Source organism: Mycotypha africana (assembly GCF_025528875.1).
Source record: "Mycotypha africana strain NRRL 2978 chromosome Unknown BDF20scaffold_3, whole genome shotgun sequence".
Taxonomy (NCBI): domain Eukaryota; kingdom Fungi; phylum Mucoromycota; class Mucoromycetes; order Mucorales; family Mycotyphaceae; genus Mycotypha; species Mycotypha africana.
Window position 1 is genome coordinate 299178 of NW_026515727.1, and position 18096 is coordinate 317273.

The 18096-nt window shown below is 37.8% G+C and overlaps 8 protein-coding genes across 8 annotated transcripts; 4 read left to right on the forward strand and 4 right to left on the reverse strand.

Annotated features, from left to right (window-relative positions):
- Positions 1 to 420: 420 nt before the first annotated feature.
- On the reverse strand, positions 421 to 3003 carry BDF20DRAFT_361933 (uncharacterized protein). Its single transcript, XM_053075281.1, has 3 exons — positions 2692 to 3003; positions 2113 to 2568; positions 421 to 1891 (listed from the first exon to the last, which is right to left on the reverse strand). Exons 1-3 carry the CDS (start codon positions 2933 to 2935, stop codon positions 462 to 464), a joined length of 2130 nt encoding a protein of 709 aa, XP_052937823.1. The 5' UTR covers positions 2936 to 3003; the 3' UTR covers positions 421 to 461.
- A 200-nt stretch (positions 3004 to 3203) lies between these two features.
- On the reverse strand, positions 3204 to 5053 carry BDF20DRAFT_361834 (Tetraspanin family-domain-containing protein). Its single transcript, XM_053075280.1, has 8 exons — positions 4789 to 5053; positions 4677 to 4704; positions 4441 to 4611; positions 4285 to 4319; positions 4125 to 4201; positions 3900 to 4053; positions 3331 to 3829; positions 3204 to 3255 (listed from the first exon to the last, which is right to left on the reverse strand). Exons 1-7 carry the CDS (start codon positions 4918 to 4920, stop codon positions 3497 to 3499), a joined length of 930 nt encoding a protein of 309 aa, XP_052937824.1. The 5' UTR covers positions 4921 to 5053; the 3' UTR covers positions 3204 to 3255; positions 3331 to 3496.
- A 23-nt stretch (positions 5054 to 5076) lies between these two features.
- BDF20DRAFT_857605 (uncharacterized protein) lies at positions 5077 to 5916 on the reverse strand. Its single transcript, XM_053080359.1, has 4 exons — positions 5675 to 5916; positions 5492 to 5585; positions 5374 to 5423; positions 5077 to 5292 (listed from the first exon to the last, which is right to left on the reverse strand). The coding sequence occupies exons 1-4, from the start codon at positions 5781 to 5783 to the stop codon at positions 5150 to 5152; spliced, it is 396 nt and encodes a 131-aa protein (XP_052937825.1). The 5' UTR covers positions 5784 to 5916; the 3' UTR covers positions 5077 to 5149.
- Positions 5917 to 7013, forward strand: BDF20DRAFT_857606 (uncharacterized protein). The gene is made up of 3 exons (XM_053080360.1): positions 5917 to 6136; positions 6223 to 6322; positions 6389 to 7013. Exons 1-3 carry the CDS (start codon positions 5998 to 6000, stop codon positions 6681 to 6683), a joined length of 534 nt encoding a protein of 177 aa, XP_052937826.1. The 5' UTR covers positions 5917 to 5997; the 3' UTR covers positions 6684 to 7013.
- Positions 7014 to 7810: 797 nt separating this feature from the next.
- BDF20DRAFT_905156 (uncharacterized protein) lies at positions 7811 to 9480 on the forward strand (the record flags this gene model as incomplete). Its single annotated transcript, XM_053083123.1, has 4 exons — positions 7811 to 7902; positions 7984 to 8065; positions 8141 to 8279; positions 8390 to 9480. The coding sequence occupies 4 exons, from the start codon at positions 7811 to 7813 to the stop codon at positions 9478 to 9480; spliced, it is 1404 nt and encodes a 467-aa protein (XP_052937827.1).
- A 306-nt stretch (positions 9481 to 9786) lies between these two features.
- Positions 9787 to 11596, forward strand: BDF20DRAFT_857618 (guanine deaminase). The gene is made up of 3 exons (XM_053080361.1): positions 9787 to 9982; positions 10085 to 10141; positions 10211 to 11596. Exons 1-3 carry the CDS (start codon positions 9803 to 9805, stop codon positions 11318 to 11320), a joined length of 1347 nt encoding a protein of 448 aa, XP_052937828.1. The 5' UTR covers positions 9787 to 9802; the 3' UTR covers positions 11321 to 11596.
- Positions 11597 to 12079: 483 nt separating this feature from the next.
- BDF20DRAFT_857620 (ribosomal L28e/Mak16) lies at positions 12080 to 12978 on the forward strand. Its single transcript, XM_053080362.1, has 3 exons — positions 12080 to 12158; positions 12361 to 12505; positions 12679 to 12978. The coding sequence occupies exons 2-3, from the start codon at positions 12365 to 12367 to the stop codon at positions 12880 to 12882; spliced, it is 345 nt and encodes a 114-aa protein (XP_052937829.1). The 5' UTR covers positions 12080 to 12158; positions 12361 to 12364; the 3' UTR covers positions 12883 to 12978.
- A 1497-nt stretch (positions 12979 to 14475) lies between these two features.
- Positions 14476 to 17616, reverse strand: BDF20DRAFT_905159 (PGAP1-like protein-domain-containing protein; the record flags this gene model as incomplete). The annotated part of the gene is made up of 5 exons (XM_053083124.1): positions 14476 to 14724; positions 14806 to 16322; positions 16404 to 17198; positions 17288 to 17444; positions 17548 to 17616. 5 exons carry the CDS (start codon positions 17614 to 17616, stop codon positions 14476 to 14478), a joined length of 2787 nt encoding a protein of 928 aa, XP_052937830.1.
- Between the last annotated feature and the right edge of the window lie 480 nt (positions 17617 to 18096).

Below are 18096 nucleotides of genomic sequence, written 5' to 3' on the forward strand. Positions count from 1 at the left end.
TTTATCCGATCGAATGCTTTATCGAATGATAACAAAACATAAACGTCCTCTGTGGCTTAATAGCAAAGTGCTTTTATCACTATAACTAAACGAAGGTATCTTAAAGATGAAACATAGATAATTCGATGTCTGTTTCAACATATTTTCATAGCATCAATAACCACTCCTACTAATTTATCCAAGTAAAGCAGCGAATGCTGTTCATCCATAAAGAAAAAAAATAAATAAATTACACCATCTTTGAATAGAGTAAGCTTATATTCTACGGAATGTGAATTATTGTAAACTCTTCATCTTTATACAAGATCATAAAGAATGCCTTCCGCTGCTCAGTCCACTTCCCGAAAAAATATATAAATGATCGTCAACCCTATTTTGCTAGCTGCTCAGAAAACATTCAACCCAACAAAGTCCTTTATCCAGGTGTTTAAAGAAAAAAAAGAAACCTCTTTTTTATTTATTCAATCAGAAGACGAAGATGTGAAATGGTTATTATTAAAGGAAGATGGGCCTCCACTTCGTTTCTTATTAGTAGTTGTATCATCTATAATCATACTCTCACTACTAGTTGTAGCAGTATTTGCATTATTATTAGTATTGACATTTGTTGCAGCTGTTGCGGCCGTAGTGCTGCTATTATTATTCGTAGTAGTGGTTGCAGACTCATCATTATTAGTAGTAGATCTTCTTCTAATATGATGATGTGGGGTGGTTGAAGTATTGCGAGAATGATGGTGATGATGGTGGTGGTGGTGATGATGATGGAGGGATGCATGGTATTGATGATATTGCGAATGATGCTCGTGCGGTGATGTGGAGCGACGAATAGGATTTAAAACATTAGTGGTATTGCTACTATTACTGCTCAGTGTCGTTGTTGTCGTAGTGATCAGATTATTGATAGAAGCATTTCTGCTCATACCCACCATGGGTGATGTACTAATGGTAGAATGACTGGTTGCTGAGTTTGTTGTAGTCGTAGTAGTAGTGGAAGAAGAAGAAGGAAGAGTTGATGAGGGAGTTGAGCCTACTGTGAAATTAACTGCAATATTGCTGTCGTGGTTATTATTGCTACCATGACTAAGTTCTGCAGCATCCAAATCGGGCGATAGACGGAGCCGTTTAATATCGTTCACATCGTTACTTGAGGTTCGGCGATGATGCCTACGATTGTTCATTCCCGTTGCGCTACTACAATTGCTATTGCTATTACTACTACTACTTTCAACGTGAATACCACTTAGATTGCTTGCGCAATCCAGGCTGACGCTACTGCTGCAATGATTTGAAGTTAAAATGGTAATATTTAAATCGTTATTTTGGGCACTAATCATATTGATATCATCATCAATTTGCATAGCATCACTATCTTTATCGTAGTGTGCTGCTGTTGTCGTACTACTTGATGGTGCTGTAGCAATGGATGCTGAACTTGCTGACAAAGAAGTTGTTGCTGCCGAGGATGACGTTGTGATATTGGATGAGGAAACAGAGGACGAAGCGCAAGATGCATTTGCGGTTACTATCGATGCCTTGGCTTGATCTGCTACCGCTTTCGCTGTTGCTGCTGCGGCTGCAGCTGCTGTGGCACGTTTTTTCTTTCGAAGTTTGGCACCTAAAGTTTCTCTTTCTCTTCTTGCTGCTTCCTGTAGCATAACACATTTCACTTTATAATCAATGTTCGCTGGGCTCTGTAAATACATGAAAAACTCTGATAGTTTAGAGAAATCCCAATCTTTTGTGAACGCCCGCAAGAATCGTTCTTTTTGACAGGTTGTGTTTTGAGTGGTATAAGGTACAGAAGAAAGCACCATTGCGATGAGTGTTGTGGTATATTGAGTAGCCCAACTATGCGTTAAATGACGTAAAAGGTGTGCGCGCCGTAGATCACCTATTATATCATGAATTGAATTAATTAATAATTCATTGGAAAATGGAAGCTTTTTTTTTTCTTGACAATAAGGAGTCGAAAAGAAAAAGGGGAGGGGGCAGAAGGGCAAGGGAAAGAAACATATTCTTGTGGGTTTCCCTCTCTTTCTTATTTCGTTTTTTGTCATTTTATATCCTTTTAATTTGTGTGTGTGTGTGTGTATGTGTGTTCTAATACTTTACCTGCTTCATCACACCAATCTACAGTCACATGTCTTACAAGAGTACTGATGCTTTCTAATCGCCAATCACTGATAAGCCATTTCAAAGCATTTATGATTCTTACAAGAGGATACTCGTTCGCAATTCGGTGTAAATACATGGCTGTCACAAGTACGTTTTCCTCAGACTTTAGCCATGAATAAAATGAAGCATCATAGAGTTGATCCATACATTTTATATTTCGATAAACGTCTTTCCATTCGTCTTCATCAGTTTCTTCTTCTTCGTTGTGCTCATCTTCTGTATCAGCTTCGTGCTCATTAATATTATTAGTAGTAGCTGTAACTGTAGAGGCAATGGTGTTGTTGTTATTAGTTGCTGTGGATGAATTTGTGGTTAATCGGGGTATATTATTGCTATTATAAAGATGGTGATGATGTGATGCTATTGTATATTGTTTGTGACAATTATCACTTACTAAACAGATAAAAGAGAAAAAAAAAAAAAAAAAAAAAAAAGAAAAAAAAACCATCAACGATAAGATTTTTTTTATTCGAGAATGTAGAGATTCCCGACTCCATTCAACATTTAATTACTTACAGTGCTGATTACATTGTCCGGTTGTCTTTCTACCAGCCCATTCACCTACTGTTAAACCGAGGTGTGGTCGTCGAGATGGTAAATGGAAATCTAAATCTTGGGAAGGAGGTGATGTGGGTATATAATGTAAAAAAGGGGCGGTTAAAAGTGGTATATTATCATTATTATTATTGTTGTTATTGTTGTTGTTGTTGCTGCTATCAATGTTCTGGATATGATTACTAGACTGGTTATTGTAAGACATTTATATTATAAAGATAAATGTGGTGTGTATATGTATCGAGTGAGAAAAGAAGGAAAAGCTGTGTGGTAGGAAGCAAAAAGAAAAAAAAAAAAACCCAAAAAAGGCTGTTGTGAAGTTCAAAAAAAATGGCTTTTGTGTGTGTGTGGTAGGTGTATGGTTAACAAACCACAAAACTCCGACGATGGATAAGTTTAAAAAAGCCAGCATAAAGGCAAAAAAAAAAAAAAAAGAGAAACAAACAAAATGAAAAACAATCCGCCATTTTTATCAGGCAATAATTTAAAAAACTTTTTATTTGATTATAATCACAAATGAAAGACCTACGAAGTAAATGAAGAATAAGTCAAGATTATAAGATGAAGAAAAACAAGTGATAATCGTCAATGAATACTTACTAACTGATTCTTTTTCGGCCAAAAAAAGGTGCCTTTTTTTTTTGAAATTGAATGCATGTCGCCGAATCAATAATATGTTTTGGTACGATCTATCGATCGCAGGATAGGTCTAGCTTTTATGATAATACTACACATTTTATTTATAAATAATGCATATAGTAGGTTGTTATACTAAACATACTCTTGGCGCATTGAAATAAGTAGAAGGTGTACTACCATATCTTGGTATATCTGCAGAAGGTGCAGAAGGCTTCTTCTGCAAGTTGGATAGTCTTCTATATCCATTATAGCTATTATTCATAGTAGAAGAGCCTTCGTGCTGCTGATATAATGGCGGCGGATAATAGTGATTAGAACTTGAATGGTTTCCTGACGGACTTATAATGACAGGTGAAGGAACAACAGTAGATGGCAATAGGAATGATAAATAAGCCTTCTCTTCTTTTTGTTCACGTTGAACAAGATATGTTAACAATACGGAAACAAGCAAAGCAATTGACTTTATGTGAAGTGTTAACATGTAAATTATAAAAAAGAACAACGTGATAGTACTGTAATGATTTCTTTACCTCTACTGCTACAAATATAATTATCCATGGATACCAATTCTGGATGTTTGAACGTATTGACTGTTTACAAGCAATATCTGTGTTTAAAGCTATCGAGCAAGCTTTATCGGGTATAGAGCGATCGGTTGTAGAGTCATATCCACAACAATTAAATCTGAAAACGATCAAGTAAAGAGGTGTCTAATTCCAATTTTCCAACTATAAGCAGAAAAAACCATATCTTACGTTTGCTCAATCTCAAAAATGAATTGTGTGTCTTGCTGCCGAAAGAAATCCCACAGCAAACTACCGTAAAGCTCAATCTAAGTAGTATAAAATTTGACAAGGTCAAAAGGCGTTCTTTTTAAGTTCCTTTTACAATTGTAATCCCTGATTCACTGCTTACTTTCGCCTTGTGTGTGTAAATTAATCCGAATGTAACTAGATTTTCAGATCAGAAAAGAGTCAGTGGGGGGGGAGTGGACACGTCTTTTACTAACTTCTCCGTCCATCTCTCTCACGTTCTCTCCATTTTGATTTTGAATAAGAATTTGCAACATACTTAGCTCCATAACCAGTGCAATTGCTGTGATGCTGTTATAGATATTTAAGAAGGATGTCAATTCCATATAAGAACCAAAACATCCAAGGAAACTTGTTATAGTTATGATGCTTCCAGTCACAAACAACATTGTTGAAACGGTCAGGCTATTTGTATTCATGACATAGGCACCTTATCATTTCTAATAGTAAGTAAAACGTATTTGTTGTGCATCGTATATCTCTCGAATTTTATACCTATTGAGATTATACCCAAACCTATCAGCTAAATAAGAGAATGAAAAATCTTAGAATAGCAGTTGACTAAAGCTGCCCTAAAACGATCAAAAAATTTGATAATGATATTCACCATAAATGCAGCATGAAACAATGTCATCAATTCATTGATTCCTTCCGACTTTTTATCCTGTGTAGTGTTGTTTAGTAAGAGTGGTATTCTACCACTATCACCTCTACTTCCACGTCTACTCCGTTCAGTCATGTTGTTCTAATGCGCCGGTGAAGATGACTCTACAATAGAGGAATGAGGACGGAGGAACGAAAAGGTAATTTGCATATAACAGTGAGAAAGGAAAAAAAAAAGGCAAAAAAAAAGGAAACGAAGAAAAAAAAAAAAAAAGTGTGTGTGTGTGTGTGTGTGTGTGTGTAAAAGAAAACAAAGTTTTTTATTGTTTTCATTTAAAAAGAAACGCCCTCTTGTGATGCACAGACTAGATATATCCATTGACAATCAATGTCTTTTTACCATATACAAATGTGTTATACGCAACAAAGCCTAATAATGTAAGCGGAATAGGTCTTTTAGACTGCCAAGCATTTTTAGCATTTAAGAAAGACCAAGATAAACACCAAGCTGTGATGATACAAGAAAATGTACGGTTTCGTAACTGATCTAAATATAAGCAAGTTATACAATGTAAATATGTTTTTTTACCTGTGGCAATACCGGCACCGTTATCTGAATCACCTGCATTAGTCACATATCTAATAAATCACGGGTTTGTTTATTAAGGCTAAGAAGGGGGACATATTGATCACCTTTAATAGCTTACCCAGCACCAGCGAAAATGGCCGGAAACGCTATTGTTTGTATCAGTGAAGGAATACCAGGATATTTCTTGACAGATAAAGGCAATGTAGCTAATGCTATTCTTTTTCGACAGAAAAATGAAAGGCCATCTTTAAGTATGTCTTTTCCTTTTGCATGAAATCCATGGAATAGCATTGATTCTTACAAGCTGCAGAAAGGCCCCATATTGAATATGGCAGTTCACCTTGTTTATCAATCCATTCAGACATTGTTTTCGGTGATGATGATTGTGCTTGTCCAGTATTTTTTGACATTCTTATCTCTTTTTGTTGAATAGAAACCAAGTAAAAGAAGAGAAAACAGGAAACCCAGGGGTTCACCACAGAATTTGATAGCAGGAAAATGGAAGTCGTTGGTTTTGTCTGTGCTTTTCTTTTTTTTTTAAAGCTCAGTTTGCTAGATAACTCAAATGATAGTTGTGGTAAATCGAGTGCACAACTGTACCATTCTTTTCATTTATTAAGAATCATGTCTTACGAATGCAGCTTGCAAGGGATCGTTGTTGGAAATGAGCAGAAAGAGAGAACATTCCAGCGCTTAGTGGGTTTATGCGGTAATCATTCCGTGGTAGATCTATTCGAACATGAACTTGTCTTTATACCCTCCCGTAAGATTACGTGCATCGCAGCTACGAGCGACTTATGAACTATGATTAACTCATACTCAAGAACTGACCTACGCGGTTTGATACAGATCAGACACCGATTGGCCCGGCAAGAAACGACGATGTTGTTTTAAGACTTCAGTCGAAGATCACCAACGAAAAAGAAATCAGCATGAAATACAGACAATGGTAATTCGGTTAACAAAAGGGTGGAACCGTACGTCCAAATTCTAACTGCATCGATGTTTGCTGAAGGTTTTTATGTATGCAAGGAAATTCCGAACCTCAGCGTACTAGAACTGTTACTGTCCGTCCTATGTCTCGTGTACAATTATCAGGCGATATATTTCGATTCATGAAATCATTGGGTTATAGCTTCTCTTTCGATGTGGTTCGGAAAGGATATACATTTGCTTACGATAAAGTACTGAAAATTACCATGACGCAACTATATAAGGTAATAACAGCTAAAGGATACCAAAAAACTCATACTGTCAAGGGTAGCTTAGATGGATTTTTTCCCATTTTTTCTTCTGCTGCAATAGTGTAAGAAGTTGAAAGTGGAATCAGCTCAGCCTGTATTCTCAGACGAGGAAATGTGGGTAATTGAAGTAACATCTACAGCAGTACCACAAGAACAAGTGAATCAGATGGCAGAACATTTAAATAAACTGAAAGCGTTGCTAGTGGGCGTTGTCAATCTGGAATATGTAGATACAAGAGCTTTACAAAATAGAATACCCTACAGTAACTGATCATAATTGTATACAGATGGTTTGGAAACGTTTATTTAAGCACATATTGAGACACTCTCGTCTAGATACCATCAAAAGTTTCATTTTTAGCAATAAACATTATTATGACGATAAATATACAATCTACATTTGACTGAGTAAGAATAGCCTAACCGTATTCTAAGTATGCGATAACGATCCAATCACTACAGTATATGAGGCATGGGCGTATATGAATTGTTGAACCGAAGAACCACTTTTTTTTTTCCAGTTTGATGGAAGATTTAATAATGTCTGTAGATAATGAAAATGATGAACGGATATTTGATCCAACCTACGTAAATTCGATGGTTTCAGTTTACATTTCGCATTCCTTATGGAAGCAGTTACTATACAGCAATAACGAGTCTTTTTTGTTAATTAGGGACTAAATATCCATATATTGAATGGATATTACATCACATCCATTTAGTAAGCCTATCAGTAAGCAACAAAGTGATGTTCATGATGTTCCTTGTTTCTTCTTGTGCTCCGAGACAAATTTGTTAGACAATTGGTAGAGTATGAAAAAAAAAAGGAAAACGTGGAAAGAAAATTGAATTAAGCAAGCTATACGTCTTTTTTCATTTCTATTTCCTCTATAAGGCAGTAACCTTGTCAGCTTAACTCAACCAGTAATAACATATGAACTCACTATCCAACTTTCAAATTCCTGACGTTTGGGAGGTGAAGGTAAGAGTTTGCTTCTTTCCTCGCGACATTTATAAACGTCCAGCTTTTTTTATGCATGCCTTATTCATTATTTACTCTTTTTTCAATATGCATAGGATGTGGTGAACAAACTGTAAACTTGATGCTATTACTGTCATCAATTCACAATACGGGAACGAACACTAACACGTAGTTGAATTATAGCAAGAACGTCGTGTTGAACTACACAGAGATGGAAGCCAAGGTTCATGATGCTACCAATAATGAACCTTGGGGTGCATCGACATCTCTTATGCAAGAGATTGCTCAAGGCACATATAACTAGTAAACTATAGAAAAAACTATGACAGACATCAAAAATAGAACAACAATTTTACTCACTTTTGCGTCAATTTTCCAATATAGCCAGTATTTCAATGAAATTATGCCTACCATTTATAGGCGGTTCACCGAAAAAGCACCTAATCAATGGCGTCAGATATATAAGGTACAACGGAATAAACAACTTCTATGAAATGAGGGAGCAAGAAACTCAGCATACATTTTAATGACAAAAACATAGGCTTTAGTGCTCTTGGAATACCTTATCAAAAATGGATCTGAACGGGTAGTGGATGATGCTCGTTCTCATGTATCCATGATAAAAATTATGCGCAATTTCTACTATATTGATGATAAAGGCAAGGATGAGGGTTTGAATGGTAAACTTTCAACAATTGGCTCTATTTGAAATGCCTTGGCTATAGCTAAATTAGGCACTTAATCACATGCTGATCTATCAATTTCATGTTTGAATATACATACAATATAGTCCGTAACAGAGCGAAAGAAATTGTAGAGTTATTGGGCAATACAGAAAAGATTAGAGCAGAACGTAAACTAGCGAGGAAGAACCGTAATAAATATGTCGGTGTAAGCTCTGATGCTGCTGGTGGCATAGGTTCCACAGGTATCAGAGGAGGGTTTTCTTCTTCTAGTGGATCATCTTCAAGGTTCGTTGGTTTTGGTAGCGATTCCTTGTTCGGTAGAAGCGGAGGTAGCAGTACAGGGCATGGCATCAGCTTCAATGGTGATGCAATGAGCTTTGGCGAGGAGACGCCATATCCTCATCAAACAGGAAAATATGATTTAGATGACGATGAGGAGGATTTTGATAGCAATAGTAATAAGAACAGCAGAGAAGATGAAGATGATTTTGCAGAATATACCTCTGCTACTTCTGCGAGTAAAGACAAAGGAAACCAACATACGGACGACGAAGATGATTGGGGAGACTTTACATGTGGTGAACAACCCAGTGTGACCAATATGAAGGCGAATGAGAGTAATATTTTGGATGATGATTTTGCTGATTTTCAAAGTGCCAGAAATGACCTCGTCTTTACATCTGCAGCAACTCCAACGACAAGTAGCACCAACAAAGCAGCTCAGCAAAACTTGTTTGATTTATTAGATGATACTGCTAGCCCAACTACAGCCGCATCTTTATCGCCCTCTACTACAGCTGCTAATAATATTAACCTATCTACATTTGAAGCAAAGCAACCTATAACCCCTTCCTCAGCCAATAACGGTTTTTCCAGTAGTCAACAACAAACAACGCAACCATCAAACAAGCCGACCCCAACAACGGTTTCAGAAGAAAAGAAAAAAGATACTCCTCTGGGCATGTGGGCGCAAGCGTCTAACTTTGTCTCTCTTGATTCGTTGGGTAAGAAGCCTCAAAACAACAGTGCAGTCGCTGGTCCCTCTATAAACTCATTAAAGCATACAAGTGTGCAAGCCAGTTGGAATAATTGGGCCAATAATAACAGCCAATCACCTACTCCAAGCACAAAACCTGTTACTGCCAATGCTGCTACTTCCTCTTCCCCTACACCTTTTGGTGACCTTTTAGGTTAAATTATTATATCATTCAGTGATTTGTATCTCTTAACTATGTATAGGAATAAAATTTTAAATTAATTGTAAGCAGAAACAGAGCACGAGGAGCTGGAGCCTTTTCCGACCAAAGGCGAAAGTAGCATTTCCCTTTATCTCATCAGCCACGCATAGATCTGGGAATACAGGTTGGTATCTTAGAATTGAAGTATGGTGATTGTCCAATCATATCTTTTTTAATAGTAGTACGATATATATTTTCCCCAGAAAGTAAAAATATATAAATTAGGAATACTTGGACAGACCCAAGGTTTTGGCTCTTGTTTTTCTGGTTTTCTTTACGATGACAAAATATACAGTCTATCATGGCACATTTGTTCACTCAGCCTCTATTAAAGAATTAGACATTGTATCCAATGGTATTATCGTTGTAGATAATGAAACAGGTCTCATTGCTCATGTTGAGAGAGATGTCAAAGATCTCGAAACCTTTTTGAATAGCTCGTCCTTTGAAGATGCCACTGTAAGTTTTTCAACAAAGCGCAAAAAAAAAGTAAAATAGAACTGGGAAATAATAGCAACTGCATGCTAATTAAACTGATCTGATTTGATTCACTTTTATCAGGTACAAAAAGTTGAAAAGGAGCAATTTCTTATTCCTGGCTTTGTTGACACACATGCAGTAGGTATCATTTGAAATGCCTGTCATTCATATCCTTGTACTTCGTTTCTGACTTTATTCCACACTTAGCACGCACCTCAATATATGTTTGCTGGCTCTGGTATGGACCTTCAACTCCTCGAATGGTTGGAAACCTACGTCTTCCCTTGTGAATCTTCTTTTAAAGACGCAGATCATGCCAAACAAGCCTATGAAAAAGTGATTCGACGTTTTCTTAGAAACGGTACCACTACATGTAGTTGGTTTGCTACTATCCATCTCAACGCTTGCCAAGTTCTCGTTGACATTATTGAGCAGCTAGGACAGCGTGCCTATGTAGGCAAAGTCAATATGGATCAAAACTCACCCGACTTCTATATAGAAGAAACTGATTCCAGTCTTAACGACACTCGGGCCTTTATCCAATACGTTCAAGGAAAGAAGAACGAACTTCTCACTCCCGTGGTTACACCTCGTTTCGCCATCACTTGCAGTTCCAAACTTATGCATGGTCTTTCTGCCCTGGCCAAAGAATACCAAGTTCCGATCCAAACTCATTTGTGTGAAAACCACAACGAAATCGAGTTCACTTGTTCCTTGTTCAAAGAATCCAAAGATTACACCAGCATTTACGATGACCACGGTCTATTGACAGAAAAAGCTTACATGGCCCATTGTGTGCACATGAAGGATGAGGAAATTGATATGCTGGCAGCGCGTAGAACAGGTGTTTCTCATTGTGCCAATTCCAATTTTTCTTTACATAGTGGTGTATGTGATGTAAGACGCTTTTTAGAAAAGAACGTGAAGGTTGGGTTGGGTACGGATGTGGCAGGCGGATTTTCTCCTAGCATGTTGGACGCGATTCGCTCTACGTTCTTTGCTTCAAAGACACAAAAAATTATTCATCGTGACATGTTAGAGAAGGGAGAGGATAGTTACACACCCTTGAGCCCTGCTGAATTATTATATTTAGCTACTGTGGGAGGCGCTCAAGTGCTAGGATTAGAAGAGAAAATCGGTAGTTTTGAGAAGGGAAAGGCATTTGATGCTCTGTGGGTTGATTTGCTGGGCGGTTCAATTGATTTGATGGGTGGTGAAAATGAACTTCAAAAGGTGGAGAAATTTTTATTCAATGGTAGTGATCAGAACCTCAAGCATGTATATGTTCAAGGAAGACGTGTTTCTAGCAGAGATTGAAGCGAATAAACAACAGCCATCTCTCTAAAATTACTAGTATATAATTTAAACCTTTACCTTCTGTTCGTATTTTATCGAAAGGTTGGATGTATGTAGTAATAAAATAAAACATTGTGTTTGATTATTACATCTGTATATAGCATCAGTGCGTTGGTATGTCAAGCGAGTAAAAGCTCGTTAATTTTTATGAATAGAGACCTCAGTTCCACTATTTATTTTTCATTGACATGACTTTGTGGCATGGAAAGCATTGAAGGATCCATAGGATAAAGTGCATGCATAATGCGTCAGAAATTGAGTAGCATTGACCTTGTTGCGATATCTATTTTTATATAGTCAGCATAAAAAAAAAGGTCTAATGAGGAGCTTCAATAAGTCACGGTTGGGAAGGATTAAAAAGCTTAGAAAGCTACCATAAACCGATAGAGAAATCGAAAGCCGTTTTGAGGGCTGTTTATCCAGCCTATGATCCCACAATCATGTTATCATACTATTTTAAAGCCTACCGCTTTGGAAAAGGAACGGAATAAAAGTGGGTAAAAGTGAATGAAGGTAACAACTGACGGCATGACTTCAGGTGCCAACGTGAGATAATGAATCACAATATATACTTAGGCTACCTTACGTAAACGCTTACTTAACAATGGTTGATGAGCCATAACACATGAAATGAAGAGGGATAAGCCACAGGATGAATCCAGCCAATGATAGGGACTGTTACTAAATTTTTTGCTGAGGTCTATTCGAGCCCCTTCCACCCACTACCCAACTTAATAGGGCAAAAAGCACGCAAAATTTTTTCGCTCTTCCTCTTTCGTTTCACTACGTTCACATAAATGTAAGTTTGAGGATCGAATTCTACCGTTTTACACGAATCTTTTCAGCGTTCAATTTACGTGACATTGACCAATATGATTTGAACCTGTCGATTTGACGAGAAAAATTTTTCTCACTATAATTCTGTCATTTGCACACTTTCCATGACACCAATAATGAACAACCGGAATTAATCAAAATTTAACATTTCTAATTTTTTCTAGAACAATGAGTGCTGATTTGGTTTGGTCTATCATCAGAAACAACAACTCTTTCCTTGTTAAGCGTCAAGGTGTTCAATTCTCTTCTGAACCCTCCAACTTGATGAACGTCAACTCTTTCAAGTACTCCGGTCTTGCTAACCCCAAGGTAATTTACGTCTCCTTTTGATTTATGATGGGAATAAGATAAAAAAGAAAAGAAGCGGCCAATACATGTTATAGGATGCAGACGGTGGAGATAGATAAAGAGAGCCAAAGAGAGTGAGAAATAAGGGAAAAACAATTGGATATTGAGTCTTTATACTGTTTTTCATCATATAGTCCGTTGCTATCTCTTCTGCTGCTCGTGGTGTCCGTGTCACTACCACCAAGAAGGGTAAGCAACAAAACCCTGCCAAGGCCACCAACACCGTTGTTATTGCTAAGACTCGTCGTCAAACCGCCAAGTCCGTTGCTAACTTGATCGCTAAGAGCAAGTACAGACCCGATCTCCGTGCTGTAAGTATTGCTATTGCATTTATGTGATGTTTGCAATGTAGGATTTTTTGACTGATGTGTCAATTGACTCACACATAGGCTGCCGTTGCTCGTGCTTCGGCTCTTATCTCTGCTCAACAACCCAAGAAGGTTCACGCCAAGCGTGAATCCAAGGGTCGTCGTGCTCAAAAGAACTAAAGTGTTTTCACAATTTCATTCATGAGGATCAATTGTAATTTGTTGATATATGAAAAATAAACCCAACACAACCAAAAAGGAAGCAAAAAGCTGTTATTTTGCATGTTGTATAATTAAAGTTGTGCTGAATTCATGGGATTGTCCTAAACTATTCTATGTATTGCTTTTTAGTGTAAGAAATGTTGGGAACAACGTCCTTTCATAAGCTCTGAAAGGATTGCGTGTGCTCTCTATTTGAAGAGTAATTTCCTTGTTAATGGATGAACGGTAGTCTCTCATCCCCGGATTTTACCACAATGCCTTACAGCATGATTCTTTTTTTAAAAAAAAATATCGCTTGGTCAAATAAGAGAGATATGATGAATGTAGAAATCAACAAGAATTCAGGCAAAGCAATAATCTATAAAAGCATAGGCGGCATGACATCACCAGCGGTTTGACCAGAATTTGACTATTGAAGTAATATGAAAAAGTGGAGAAACAATGTCATCAAAATTCAATTGTTATATCTTAGGAGATTATCCTTTTCTAAGTGAGCAAAGCTAACAAAAAACCACCTTGCCGCTCAATGATAAGGATGAAATTACAGTGGCAGACAAGAGATTTGAAGTGCAACCCTGAATCTATTATGTAGAAAGAAAAAACAACATGGAATGTTTAAACAGAAACTGTTATGTACCTCATTCAGATTAAATGAATGAAAAATATGCAAGCATCTCCAAGTTTATTAAAGGCAAATAGAGGTGCTGACAGCATTAAGCATGATATGTTTTGTTTATGACTAAATATAAATTAATAAGTGTTTAAGTATATATATAAAACTCTGGAGGTAAAGGTAAGAGTTGAAGATCAACGCAATTAAAGGACAAAATTACAAAATTAGAAATGGAGAGAAAAAGGGAATGAATGATGAGCTATGTGGTAATAGTAGGAGTAGGAGTAGTAGGAGTGTAGTAATAGTAGTAGTAATAGTAGTAGTAATTATACTACTACTCTAAAAATGATTTGTATAGAGTGATAATAAAAAGAGGAAAAAGAGTCTAAAGAATACATTGTTTCATGGTTGCAATTATTGCTTGTGTTGAATGTTGCTGTTTGGCATCATTGATTAAGAGGGTGTAATTCATCATTTTAGAGAAAGCATGATCAGCCGTTATGAATGCTTTTTGCTTCCAAATTTCATATGATCTGTCAAATAATGGAATGTAATTCGACCGTAGTGCGAGTCTAAGAAATGAAGTAGCAATAACCAAGCAACAAACTGGTTGGCTAAGAAATAGATCCAATGTGTGTACTTGATACCGTAAAGAAAAGCGTAAATGATGATATGGTACATGATGAGGTAAGTGATTGAACTTCCTAGTCTGACAATGAAATAAAGAAATAAGCAGAACATGTATTAGCATAAAAATGGGGACATACGCTCTCCCTAATTTGCCTTGTCTATCCTGACCTGTTGCATTGCCGAGGTAACATCCTTCGATTACCGATTAAGATTTCTACGTGAATCATAAAAGGAGCAATCGCCAGCACGCTGTGATCAGAAGAGAAAGGTACGAACCAATGAACTGAGATATTACGAATCCAAACCATGAGAATAGGTAAATTAAATGGCAATAAGGTAAAAAAGAGCAGTAGAATGGATAGTAGATAGTTGTAACGGTTGAGTCTGCGTAGACCCGCTTGATTTGACTAATTTCGCGTAGAAAAGAAAGAGAGTCCCTTAAGACATGAACTAGTATTCAAAAATTATAAAAATAATAGAACACTTACGGATACTTTGTATCGTATCAACGCTCTTATACAAGTAACAATTTGCACCAAAAAGGCGACGACAAATACAAATTGATAGGGAATAAAGGTCGCTACTGCCAAAAACAAGATAACAGTAGTCAATGCTCTTCGCTGCACTTGCTGTTGCTTTGTTTCCTGAGAACGGTTCACCATGGACCAGAAGCCTAAACCTACATGCTTGGTAAAGGACATCGATAGGTAAGCAATGAGACGAATTGCACCTTCGACCACTAGCCACAACAGGCTGACGACCCCGATACTGGCGGCTAATCCGGCCAAAGGAATCCACCAAAAGAAGGGATCTGTATTGCCATTCATAATATCTTGCCAAGAGAGACGTTTGGTAGAGGAAGGTAAATACCAAAAATCATCCAACGTATAGTGATTGGGTGTTGTCGTGGTGCATTGCAGTATACTGCAAATGGAGACAGAGAGTAGGACGAACGGCAAGGAGCGTCGGAAACAATAGGACAAGCCTTGACCAAAGTGTGGGTAAATGCCGGTATGATTATAGCATCTAATTTGTGCAGCAAAGACCAGCATGACAGTGATAAACGAAAAAGTAGCCAACATGATGCCGTTTCGAAAACCTAAACGGCCCGCACTTCCGTACCAATCGATGGACAGATCCAATTGAACAGGTTCAGGACAAGTAGGGTCCATCCAGATCTGAAAGGATAAACCGTTTTGGTCCACATCATGAGAGGCACTGACAATGGAAGTAAAAGCTGAACGGCCGTGAATTGAAACATCTGTTTCGTCTAACCCACCCAACGTGTTATCAGCTAAGTTAACGTAAAATTTCGATTCGTGCATGGTAGAGATGGATTGCCTTAAAAAGGGCGCGAAATGAACATCAAAGGATCGACAATTGGGTCGTGACACTTTGAGATGATAGGCTAGAATGGGGCTTTCTATAGCGGGTATATGAATAGAGGTAAATAGCCCAGGCCCTGTTTTGACATGAACTCCCTCTAAGGCGATAGACAACATGGATTGACGAATAACTTGAGTATGTGTGCTCTTTTTGAAAGGCTCTACCATAAGGAATTGGCTTCTACTTTTCTGTGGATCACCTTGGTCTCCTCCATCTGTTGATGCCGCGTGTTTATCGAGCACAGTGAAGTAGGAATAAGCTCCCATTTCTTTGAATTCAATAACACCAAATGAAAACGTGTTTCCTGAAAATGGGTGAATATCATTCTTGGTAGATGCTGGAACCGGTACAGAAATAGAGTTGACGGATCGACAAGCAACACGGGTTATATTTGGTGTTGGTGACGTTGATGTCGACACTTGAGAGCATAACAAAAGCTCAAAACGATTGTCCTTAGGTCGATGTACTTCATCGTCCGATAAGATGGCAAAGGCATCGGCATTGGCTACAGTCGGCAGAAATGTCATTTTGACTTTCGGCTCTTTTCCAATTGTCCACCGTTCGCCTGGGTTGAGATACAATACATCGGATGACGGAAGATTATAAAAGCTCAAATTGCCTAAGAAAACCATTTTAGTTTCGGTTAGTTTCATTCACACTTTTGTGTAACATTTTGTCAATATTTCATTTTGATTGTTACCGAGTTGAACGTCCGAACCATCCCCTTTACGGTCTTCTAAACCGCTTAAAAGCGTTTGACGCAAGATCTGCATTCTTTCTTCCAAGGCTTTAGTTTGAGAACCTCTTCTAACATCGACTAGATCCAACAACGTTTTTGCTATGACTTTCACAAATTGATTGCAATTCAAGATAGAGACATGATCTGAGCCTGTCCATACATAGGGCACGGCTGTTGTAAAAACGGTAAATCCATGAGTGGCAGGAACAATGCTTCCAATATTTGTAGAATCGCTGCATACGGTATTGTCCAATGTGCCTCCTGCAATAGACACAATGGATATATCACGTAAAGAAATATGAGGGGGAGGTGGGTAAGCATTGTTATGGTTGTAGGAAAGTTGAGGTTGTTCCTGTGGAGAAAAACCTTCTCGCCAAAACTGATTTATATCGTCGTAGAGTTTGGATATTTGCCAGTCGAACGGCGCGGGTGGCAACATATGCGGCGTAGACATGGTGATGACAGTATTAATCGTACCGTGTTGATAATTGCTCATGGTGAACATAGTTCTTGCAACAATACCGCCCATCGAGTGACCAATGATGATGACAGAGGTAGGGTCTGGCGGTGGAGTTGTTTCTATTTTATGACCTGACGTTGTTGATGTGGTAGTGGTAGCGCCTGTTTTGTAGCTATATTTTTGTTGACGTGATTGCGGGTATAACTTTAAGATATAATCTACAGCATCGTTTAGATATTCCGCTTGTTCTAATAGAGATTGTCCATGCAGTGCTGAGAACTCTTCATGAAAATCGACTACGATAATTTAAAAGAATATAAGGACAAAGATCGCATTAATAATTGAACTTTAGTCATACTAGATATAGAATCACACACATACTAACCTGTGAAGAAATCCAAATTTCTAACGCCACTGTGCCACTTTTCTGGATCATGAGCATAATGCTTATAATAGTAGAAAGTCGCCTCAGCGGCTATTGATCTGACTTGTTTATAGCTGCCTGCATGACCAGGAATAAATAAAACAGGTACACCTGTAGGCTATAAGATAGGGACCTAATGGATCAATTTTTCTTCTCTTTTGTTTCGAATTTCCGCTCAAGAAGATCGTCTTACAAATTGTCTTTTTTTTTTTTGTTCGTACCTGCTCTGAATCATCTACGCCTTTCTCTCGGTAAAGATACAGATTATATTTTCCTGCAAATCTTGTCATTTCACTATCAAAATCCGTTTGTTTGATATACTTCGGTCTCATATAGCTTATTTGACAGCCTGAGACATCTCTTTGATGGTGTAGTAATGAATCCAACATGATATATACTGAACCGAGAGAGAAGATAATCGATAAGAGAATGAAAATTCGACTAAATCTGCGCATTTTGTATTGTCGAGGCAAAGGAATCCGTGGTACGGTAGGTGAAGTCGGCGGTGGTGGGGATGATGATGGTGATGAAGTGGGTGTTGTTCGGGATGATGACGACGATAGTGCGGATGACATGAAGGCAAAATGATTTTTTAGGTTGTTTTGGTTATGGCTACGGTGTGTTTTTCCATTTACTGAGGACTCTTTCGTTGAGGCTGTTGATGAAGGGAGAGAACACTGCTGTTGTTGCTGCTTTTCATCAGTAGTTTCGGGCCTATTCCTTGTTAAGGCGCTCTCTATACTTAACAGAGGTATATCCTCCTTTTTGTT